Below are 10,937 nucleotides of genomic sequence, written 5' to 3' on the forward strand. Positions count from 1 at the left end.
AAGTACCTTCGGAACAATGAAACAAACCTTGTTTAATTTCAGATTATTGTATTACAATAATGCAAGTTCCCCTCGGAAACTGTGCAGGACACAAGGAGCGAACACATACACGGTGATGTGAAGCGTTCGACCATGCAGAGACGCTAAAAATGCTTGTTCCGCTACGTATTTTCGGAAACGATCTGCATTTCGTTATAACGGAGCACATTTCTTTTGTTTTTCTTTGTCAGTGGTGCTCAGAAAAGACTTCGTTATAACGAGAATTTCGCTATAACCGTGTTCGTTATAAGCGAATTTTGTACCATAGACTTCAATGGCGATAATTTTGGGACCAGAAGTTTTACTTCGTTATAACGGGAGTACACTGTACACTCCAAGATATGTTAAAAAGAAGCAAACTCATTTAGTATTGGTTTTCAGAACTCCTTCCTAGCAGCTTTCTTGCTTTCTAAACTATCATTATACATCACATATCCAAGCTGACAGGCACAGAGCAGCTGGTCTGTAAATCGGGAGGGGCACTGCTAATGCCAGATGATGTAACTGTAAAACACGATATATTCACGGCATGAAAATTTCGCGAATTCGAGCCAAAGACCTTTCTCGCAGCATTACATTTTCGTGACTTACCACTGGCATCCAGTGCATATTGTGTAGGCAAGAACTTTCGCGTGCATTTTAATTTTGCAAATGTTGCCGCTTGCGAAATTCACGAAATTAAAATGCACGCAATCATTCATCGTTTTACAGTACACAGAGCCTCCAGAGAGTCAGGATGGTACTGACTGCCTCCCGTACAAGCTTCTGTCATGACTCATACACTGTTTTCATTGCTGCCTAAAGACGTCGCCTTGCAGACATGATCTGCACCCAAAGCGGGCAAAATGTTTTTCTTTTCTTGTTTGCTTGTTTGTTTCTTTCTGCTGGCAAAGGAGCTCACGTTGTCTCTTTTTGTTCTGTTGTCCTTTCACGTTCCTGACCACTGTCGTGCTTTCCTTCACATCCCTGGTCTTGGTCGTCCTCGACATCATCCTCCACGTCGTCCCCTTCATCGCTGCCCATGGCTGCTGCTTTGGAATCTGATTCATCATCCCCTTCGTGCTTCCTTTTCCCTTCTTTCTCCTTTGCCCTTTGAAGCAGGTAGACACATGCCTTAAGTCCTCCATGATTGATGAAGACAAAGTTCTTCTTCCGCCACAGGTGACCACAGCGCTGCAATGTCTAGACAATGTAAGTATTGTATTCAGTTCTCAGTAAATCAAAGAGTTAGGGGGATCAATAATTGTTTTATTTTTCTGTGTGTTACATTGTCACCCTTATGGGAATCAAATTCATATGCCTGATATATCCCCCAATAAAATCATAAACAACTTTGATATGCAAATCTTTGACAGTGATTATTTCTAAAGAGGGGTAATATCTTGGTCCCCAACACCAATATATATGTAAGTGCTTTTGAAGAAACCTGACCTTCAGTATTAAAAGTTTAATAATTTTGTTGCAGCATTTCATGTCAACACTTATGTACACAAGAATTTGTGTGATCAGCAAATCATGGCAAAATAAATCCATCTGTTTCACAAGAGTGGCAAATTCTTCTTCTAAAAAACAAGTTTTTGTGCTCCGACTCTTCTGAGGATCCAACAGAAATGTTATTCTGACCTGGGCCATGCACTTCTTGTCCTGCGTGAGGAGAACAGCCCGGCTGGTCTTTGGCCGACACACTCTGGCCATCTCTTCCAGACACTGGCGATACAAGGACCAGTTGTTCCTTCGGCTACCCATCCTTGGAGGCGGGGGGAGGAACAGTTTCAGGGCATGATGTAAAATCTTAATTTCCTGCTGTGACAGTCTTTCTTTTCCTCAAAAACTTCTCTCATACTACATGAATCCAGATGGATTATAAACTCAGGTTTGCACAACAATGTTTACCACCAGTAGCTCATGAGGACTAAAACATGATCAATGATACGAAGAATGAGAGACTGAAAGACAGGTTCATAAGGCAAACTATAAGAAGAGTCTTGCAGACAGCAAAAGTATCCGCAGGGAAGAGAGAGCATCAAGTGTGGATGAGGTGGACATGTTTAGGGCGATTCTGGAATGCACTCAAATGAGATTCCTTTTAAACATGAACACATTCCACATACTACAATCTTATGACAAATCTCCACATGCACATACTTAATACTTATTTTCTATCATTAACCTTTTCTGTTAAACAACCGCTCCTCACCTCAGCTTTTGCATTTCTCCAATCTTGTCACATTTGCATGAGTGCTAGTGGAGTATAATAAGGTAACTGAAGAATTTCAACTAGGGCAGTTTTGATTATGTTTTTTAAAAACAAGGCTTAGTATTGTGAAATTCCATGACACTTACGTAGATAACTTACCTCTTGCCAAAAGGCTGCAGAATGCGTGTGATATGCAAAAAGAGAAGAAAAAAGAACGAGATTGGTCAAGGGAGGGGGAGAGGGAAAAGGGGGGTGAAATACTGGTCTCGGTCATACTGCATATCACTACAAATTTGTACATGCGTATATCACAGACAGAACAGAATACATGTGTTTTTGTTTTTCTTTGATAGGCGTAGGTGACCTGCAGGACACTGAGCAAAGGCAAAAACACCAATCAATACAAAATACAGTGTTGATAATTATTGGAAACTACATACACACATTTATTCTTCCTTTTTTTTTGTTTGGGGTGGGTGGGGGTGTTCTTGGTGACGGTACCTGGACATGGTAGATTAAGAATAATCTAAAACCACATTTACACAAGTGCTGTAATAAATGGAGGAAGGAGATAAGGTCTTTTGGGAAATATTGGGACTGCTCACCAAATCAGTCACGAAGACGTCGATGGAGGCAGATTTCAGCGGCAAGTTTGTAACATCCCATCTGAAGACATCGTTTGGAAGATCAGGTCTGAAAGGAAGTGGTATCGTATAAATGTAAGGAAAAATCAGCACTAATGGCTTGTATGTGCACACACAAACAGATACAAACAGAGACACACACATACAGTCACAGAGTTACAATGTTGATATGAAGAAATCAAATAACCACTTCCATTTCTTGGTACAGTTTGAAGGCAGGATCATTTCAAAATTTGAAAATGAAAACATGTCATTCCTACGCACAGTGCCATGGGTAGAGTGAGGTTCGGCTAACAATATGAAAATGGTAAAAAATAACAGCTGTATCCATCAAACAAAAGTGTCTTCAGGTTTGACATAAAAGATGTCTCCTTGCTATTATGATATCATTTAAATTGGTATTCATAAAAACATAAATGTACAAGTCTAGGAAATCTTTTTTTTTTTCAGAATACATACAGGGCTTATGATACACAATAAAGATACATTTGTATACATTACTTACAAAAACAGAAAAAATAAGGTACCAGTATAAGGAACAAGAAGTGAAATGTAACTTTCATATGATGCCAAAGAAAGCAATGTGTTTGAAACCTATCACAGTGCTGCTCAAAAAGCTGGTTATCAGTCACCTAGATATGTAGGATACATGTCACTGAATACTGCAAAAGTGTTAATTTTTGCAGGAGCCATTTTTCGCATCCAGCCGTGCGAGATGAATTTTGTGTGCTAGATTTAATTATGCATGGGGATATGATGCAGACTATCTCACCTTATGATTTGTTTTGATTTCCTTTTCTCTGTCAATGAGTCAATGTTTCCCTTTGTCCTCTCCACGGCCACTTCATTGACATCGCCGGACATCACAAGGCAGGATCGCCATGCCAACAGACCCTGAAACATTTGTATGAAGCAGGATGTGGCATTCGACAAAAGCTCGCCAGCAAATTCAACTCATATAATTCCAAATGTTGTGTGTATACTTGGTATAGTGTATGTATGTGTGACATCAGTTCGCCAGCAAATTCCACTCATGTAATTCCAAATGTTGCATGCATACTTGGTACAGCATATGTATGTGTGGGAAATATCACACATTTATGAGGTTTCTACAAATACCTGATTTAAGAAAGAATGAAAGATTTATTTTCAACATCCCAGGATATCTGGAAGATGTTGGGCAAGTATTTTATCAGCACCACACACAGGGACATTCAAGTTGGACAAAAGGTTTCTTGAACAAAATGACATGGAGTCTTTTGATTTAGCTGCATGTATATTCCTGAAGTGCAATATGCCTGATTCTTCATGTATTCTGTAAATATGAAGATCTAAAACTCAAGACTTGTCAGTCAATGTCAAGCCAGTGACAATATGAATAACAGGAACACTGGACATCAGAAAGACAGTAAAACAAAATAAAAATTGTCAATAAAGAACAATTATCACTGTGATAATGCAAGTTAATATTGCAACATTGCTCTTTCAGATATCTCTATTCATTAGGCATACATACCTCCAGTGGTATTGCACCGACCCCACACATAGGGTCACAGATTATTTCTCCTGGTTGGGGCTGGGTCATTCTGAAAAAAAAAAAAAATCATCATCCACTATGAAAGTTGGATACTTGAAAATATTTGTCAGTGCTCTATATGCAAACAGTGTTTTGATTTGGGCAACTACATTCCTTCCTTATCATTTTGTCTCGATTAAGTTGGGACAAGGTTTTTTAACACTCAGTTAGATAATGTTTGTCTGGCTCACATCAGATAGGTTTCCATACCATTGCAAAAAAAAAAAAAAAGAGAGAAAAAGAGAAAAAATTACCAAATACTTAACCTGCCACGGAAAAGAGAGCATACCATCACTAAAATGTTGAAAAAATGTTCTATTGATTGAAATAACTTTTCATCACAGTTTGATTCCTGCCTGAATTGGAGATTAAAAAGAAAAAGAAAAAAGCATAAAAGGTGTAAAAAGTGAGGAAAATAATGATACAGCAGAGAAATCACATGAAAAAGAGCAAGCTAAAAAAAAACCATTGTACCTCAGCATGCAGTATGCAATAGTGGACCTGAGGGTGGTCACGCCAAAGTGTGTGATGTTTCTCCGATGCATGGATTCCTTCGTCATGCTCAGAGCAACAAGCATCGAGTCCTCCAGGACATTCACAACCACCTCCAAGTCGTAGTCCTTCATCTTTACCGGCCAGCCGTAGGTCTCGTTGATGAGGCTACCCACAGAAGGCGCTACATCCCTGGAGTTGAAGTGATGCCGCTCGCCCGACCTGGTGCAGGTCACCCTGAAGGTGGGCCGTGGTGCCGTCGCCCCCGCTTCCCCTCCACCATCCCCGCCAGCTCCGTCGTCCCCACCTCCATCTTCCTCGTCTGATGTAGACTGCTTCGCCTCAGATGACTGCGGCTTTGAGAGTGACTTGGGCAGGGGGTCAAGGCAAAACTCCGACCCTGTAAATATCTGCCAAGTGTCCAGTGCATGCTTCCAGTTGCCCATTTCAATTTTTTGACATATTGTGTTGACTGCTGCTTCCTGCAAATAACCAAATGCAAGCAAAGACAACTCATCTTCAATCTTTATGCATACGTATAGACAATCTATGCAAATTGTGTACATTGCTTAACAATATTTTCAGAGAGACATTTCCAGGGTGAGTGGTGACAGACCCCACAGAACTTATGCTATTAAACAGTGCATATATTCATGCATCCTCTTTACATCTCAGCTTCTGTAAGTGTCACTTGAAAATCAAGTGATAACATACATATGAACATACCTACAACTACATACATTAAATATGTGATATATACATCTGTACAATGGCCAGATGGGTGGTATTACTGGCCATAAAGGCAGTGCCTGTTGGCGAGGGTCTCCACCAGTAGTGTCGGCAGGGCCACCCCACGGATATCTGCCACCATCTGGCCCACATCACCGACAAAGAGGGAGTATTGTACCACAAATGTTGGGATGGGGCTTGATGTTTGGAGAATCTGTTTCCAGCAATAGTCTATTGCTGAGGATGGGCCACACGGCTTCCTGCTGGGCCTTGCCGAAGGTGCGGGCCAGGCCGCTGATCCCAAACAGTACACATTTGGGAATTACTGCACCAGTCCCAGATGAGGGCTACCATTATGTTCCCGCCAAAGCAGTGGAGATGAATCCTTTTGAATTGCTGGCACCTCTGCCTTAATAGGTGGAGAGCCAGCCGATGGGGCACCATGCTGAAGATGTAATCAGTACTCCCCCCAGAGATGCATTACCAACACATAACCAAGGATCTTAGAGTGAGGATCTTCTTTAAAGAGGTCTTCCTGGTGCCCCACCTCATTCCTTGGCATCATTAATCAGTAATCGGTGCTGCAGGTGGCAAACAACCGCCTCCCACTGCTAAGCGGTATAAATCTTGTCACCTTCTTCAGGTGGATTCCTTCTGCTACAAATGTAGTTTGTATTTGAGGGCTTGATGGAAGTTGCCCTCAAATGTGAGCTTGGCTAACTTCTCCAAGTCGCAGAAGTTTATGACTCCTCCAGCAAACCTGGACCGGCATCCGTGGCTTCCTCCCTTGGGCCAACAAGGATGGGTCCATGCGGTTCTAAATGGAGCTGATATGGAGCCAGTCCAGGTGAAAGTGGGCATCTTTGCGCCTGTCACATTCAACGGGGCTTGGGTGGGGGCTGGCCTGTCAGGACTGTTGGCCAGCACCTCCAGCTCTCTGGGGAGCAGGCCGGTATTCGCCAATGAGTTCAGGCAGTTGGTGTGTTTACAGGGGAGATGGAGGGGATGACTCTTACCCAGTTATCCTCGGCAGTCGCCTCCATCTCCATAAACATGTCAGAATGGCTGATGAGCCAGCATGCCATGACCCATTGCCCTAGACTCGCCTCCCTGCCAGTAAGAGACCTGGCAATGAGCCTAAGCCCCTCCACCCACTGAGTCACCGACTGACCTTCTTGGGCTTAGGTGGTCTTTCTGGGGGTGGAAGTAGTGCGGTAGGTGGTAGTTGACAGGTCCATGCAATTTTTGCGTTACATGTCCACACCCCACCACCGGACACTTCTGCCCCCTTTTGTGGCATGGTTGTTGTTTGGGGGGCACTAGGAGGGTGTCCTGGGAATGACTAACACTTCAATGCCCCTTACCCCCCTCTGCCACAATGCCACGCTGGTGGAGGTTCCCCAGCATGCTGTGAGCCTGGAGGTCCACATAGTGGTCCAGCCCTGTTGCCTCAGCCACTCCTGCTGGCATTTCAGGTCTTAACTTTCTTCGCATCCCGTGGGCTGACAAACCCCTCTTGTCGGCAGATGCCATTGGTTGTGCTGGCAGGCCTGCCAGCAGGACAGAAGTAGAGCCACAGGCATTGCCCGTGGGATCTTGTTGGCCACAGGGTTGGTGGGGGCCAGCAGGACAGGTGGGGGATCAGTCTGGGTGGGGCTTCCCAGGTAGGCTGACCACACCTCCGTGTCTATGTCACTGTTGCTGATACTGATGTGGAACCGTGTACTGCGTTCATTAGGGTTCAGTTGAAACATTCAATTTGCCTTTTGGCTGACGGTCTGTATGAAAACAATATGTACAGTACGGGGCCGGCGCGGCGTTTTCAAAAGTGTGGGGGCCCACTTCCAAGTTTCATGAGCTAACAAGCAAAAACAAAAACAAAACAAAACAAAACAAAACACGTCGGCTCATCTCTTCTCCCCGTCCACTTCGGGTTTCTTCAGCTGACAAGCAAAAAAAAAAAAAAAAAAAAAGAAAAGGTCCTCAGCTCATTCTCTCCCTGCGTGTTATTAAAAAAAGGTCTTCAGAGAAAAAACATAACCTTTCCGTCGCCATACTTCGAAATCTCTATCTATTTCTATTTTAGTGCCACTTATGTACTTCCGGGTTGAAAAAAGTGTGGGGGCCCAAAGTGATGACACCTTATAAAAAATGTATTCCTTTGTATGGTGCAAAACAAGTGTGGGGGCCCGAGCCCCCACGGCCCCCACGGCGGCGCCAGCCATGCAGTACTGCTGCAGTGGCAGGTACATTATCGCCAACCGTGTATCATAATACCTGGTACTAGTGGTAGCAGATCTATTATTTGCCACCCGTATTAAGCCAAACCCGAGCACCAAAGTAAACTTTCCTTCCCCCTGGCATTTTAGTGCTTAAATCAGAAAATACCATATATTATGCAGATCTGTCAATTCTCCTCTCAGACATTTCCTCTGCATTATCTTGCAAAATTATATGATTGTCTGGAATGAGCCCTCCTTATCATTTAGGGTGCAACTGACATTTTGTAAAGCTGAAAATGTGTCAACCTAATGTACATGTACTTGCGGAGACTTGTAAATAGTAATACACACCTTGTCTTGAGATGAAAAGTCAATTTGAGTGAAGTGACCAACAAGAACAGACAGATTGTCCACCGATCGCAGTTGTGACACCTACGGAAGCAATGAAATGTAACAAAGTGATATACAATGAATGTATAATCCACAAACTTGATTCATAATACACTGTACTCTCAATAGGCATGAAACACGGGCATCATACTATTACTATACTTACATAGATAGGCATAGCAACAATGGATTCTGATTTATTATGCTTTTTGATGCATCTTCAACAGATCTTTATAGCTTAAAATCAGTGGGGTGGGCTGTGGTGGGGTCCTCTTTATTTAAAGACGTTCTGCCAAGAGAAAAAAAAGGAGAGAATTAAATTTAAAAAAAAACATAACGTTAGACATTAATTAAAGGGCTGAAAATTCTATTCAAGCACTAAATCTACAAAACGAGCCCACTGTGGTGCTATGCCGCCTATGTTGATTAAATTATTACTCATTCTAGTACAACTTACAAGTACATGTACATGTAAATTCAATTAAAATTCAGTCAACATTTCAGAAACAGTGCGTTGTTGTCCCTGTTGCGAGTGTTGATTTTTTCTACTGTTACAATTCTTGAATACAAATGTTACATTTCCGAACCTGTTTGACTTCCTGATATGGTATCTCGAACAAGATACGTCCTCTAAATTTCTTCACTTGTCTTGGACGAGCAGCGGAAGTGAACTTTTCCACACATTCCTGAGTTGCTAGATGCTCGAATCCCGAGTTCACGGTGGCACATATCGTCGCAAGATTATCTCTTGTTGCTTCCATCTCTGGCGCACCCTGAGCACCTGCCATTCTGGAGATAAGCCAGCTGGAATATCTACGTAGTTGGCACAGAAGCTGCATGTACAGACGGAATGGTGGGTGAAGGAATCAAGGCCAAGGAGGTGTGTGCTACCTCCTCCTTAGTTGTCCTATCCTACCAGGGAGGTACGACCTAGGCCTACCTTGCACTGCAGGAGAATCAAAGCCGAAACTAGCGGGTATACAAACCACATACGCCGCCGCCGGCTCCCCGCCGGGTCATACAATCCACTGCACGCTCTCGCTCAAGCCGCAACTAGCATGCATCAGAGCATTGCAGCGTGCAAAACCAGAGGATTACGTAATGGAGTATGGTAGTGTGTAATCGCACTAGAAAATGACAAAAACGAAATCCCTTGTTTACAAATCCGTGCAAAAGCGCACACCACGGAGGGATCTACACCTTTTCGCTAAGGGGAAGGGGGATTAAGTTTGGGTCATGACAAACAACAACAACAACAACAACAACAACAACAACAACAACAACAGCAACGACGAAGACGACGACGACGACGAAGACGACAACTACAAGATGACATTTCTTGAAGCCTCTTCTTTATTACCAGTATAGGCCTAATAATATCTCTAATAAATATCATATGCCAATAAGATTTCAAAAAATATTGGTACACTTTCTTGACCCATATTTATTCTTAAAATGATGTATATAATGCAATTGTTGTACCTTTTTTAGAATATGGACTTTCTGTTTGGGATGGGCTGCAAATACATATTTAGACAGACTTTTTAAACTACAAAAACGTGCAATAAGAATAATCAACCATTCAACTAACTTAGCTCACACTTCACCCATTTTTTTTATACCTAAAAGATTATAACGCTGTATCAACGTACGAGTATTTATTGCGAAATACCATGTTTCAATGGCACAGAAAATTTTACCCAGTTCTCTGCTACCGTAGGCCTACTAGAAATGCTGAGAATTTTCACAGACTCAAAGTAAGAACACCTTTTGAAATCATTCTTTTTTTTATCAAGGCCCGCTTAAATGGAATTCAGTACCATGATAACTTCTCAACATGCTTGGCTGCCATTATTTCATCTAATGATTATAATTTACTTTGTTTTTGTATTGTCTCTGTAATGTAATTGTACTGCTTTTTTATCATTACTGGCTGTTTTTTATGCTTGTTTGTTTGTGCGATCTGTTTTTCCATTTGTGTATTTTTGTTCATCTCTTTTAAACGAAACTATATGAAAATGATTACCACTAATGCATTTTCACTGCTTACCTGGGTCAGCCTAAATTTAAGGAAACTTTGATTCCTCGATGGCTGCTTCCTTCAGCTTATCATAAAAGTAGGCCTATTGTATTATGTACCATTGTATTCTATGATAATCAACATCCGTCTTTACTCTGTAGCCTACTTTAGTATATGATTGCATGTTTATCATTGTTATTATTTGATGCTTTTGATGCTTAACAAATAATAATTCAATTCAATTCGAAATCGGTTGACAAGCAAATAATAAAATAAAAAATAGAAAATATTCACTTTTTTTGCTCCCACTTCTCCCCCAACAAGCAAAAAAAAAAACCCCGACTAAAAACAAACAAAAAACAAAACATAAACACAAAAAGTTAAAGGGGTTAAACCCCCTACAACCCTCGCCCCCCTCAAAAAACAAACAAACACACACACACACACACATACACACACACACACACACACACACACACACACGACAAACACAACAACGAGGAGCCCAAGGGTGTTGAAACCTCTACCCCCCCCCCCCCCCCCCACCACCACCACCCAGATCCGCCACTGCACACTCCATTCACTTGGATTACCAGCCCCTCTCATTTCCTTACCTTTGGCCATGTCG

The 10,937-nt window shown here is 42.2% G+C and overlaps 1 protein-coding gene across 1 annotated transcript; it reads right to left on the reverse strand.

Moving 5' to 3' along the window:
- Positions 1–359: 359 nt before the first annotated feature.
- Positions 360–9,111, reverse strand: LOC139711094 (tRNA (guanine(6)-N(2))-methyltransferase THUMP3-like). Its single transcript, XM_071623010.1, has 9 exons — positions 8,877–9,111; positions 8,251–8,331; positions 4,931–5,430; positions 4,397–4,466; positions 3,653–3,774; positions 2,842–2,929; positions 2,396–2,409; positions 1,663–1,786; positions 360–1,221 (listed from the first exon to the last, which is right to left on the reverse strand). Exons 1-9 carry the CDS (start codon positions 9,075–9,077, stop codon positions 937–939), a joined length of 1,485 nt encoding a protein of 494 aa, XP_071479111.1. The 5' UTR covers positions 9,078–9,111; the 3' UTR covers positions 360–936.
- Between the last annotated feature and the right edge of the window lie 1,826 nt (positions 9,112–10,937).

Source organism: Diadema antillarum, unplaced genomic scaffold (assembly GCF_040938485.1).
Source record: "Diadema antillarum isolate AM-2024a unplaced genomic scaffold, OU_Dant_1.0 seq00001609_RagTag, whole genome shotgun sequence".
In the NCBI taxonomy this organism is placed as follows: domain Eukaryota; kingdom Metazoa; phylum Echinodermata; class Echinoidea; order Diadematoida; family Diadematidae; genus Diadema; species Diadema antillarum.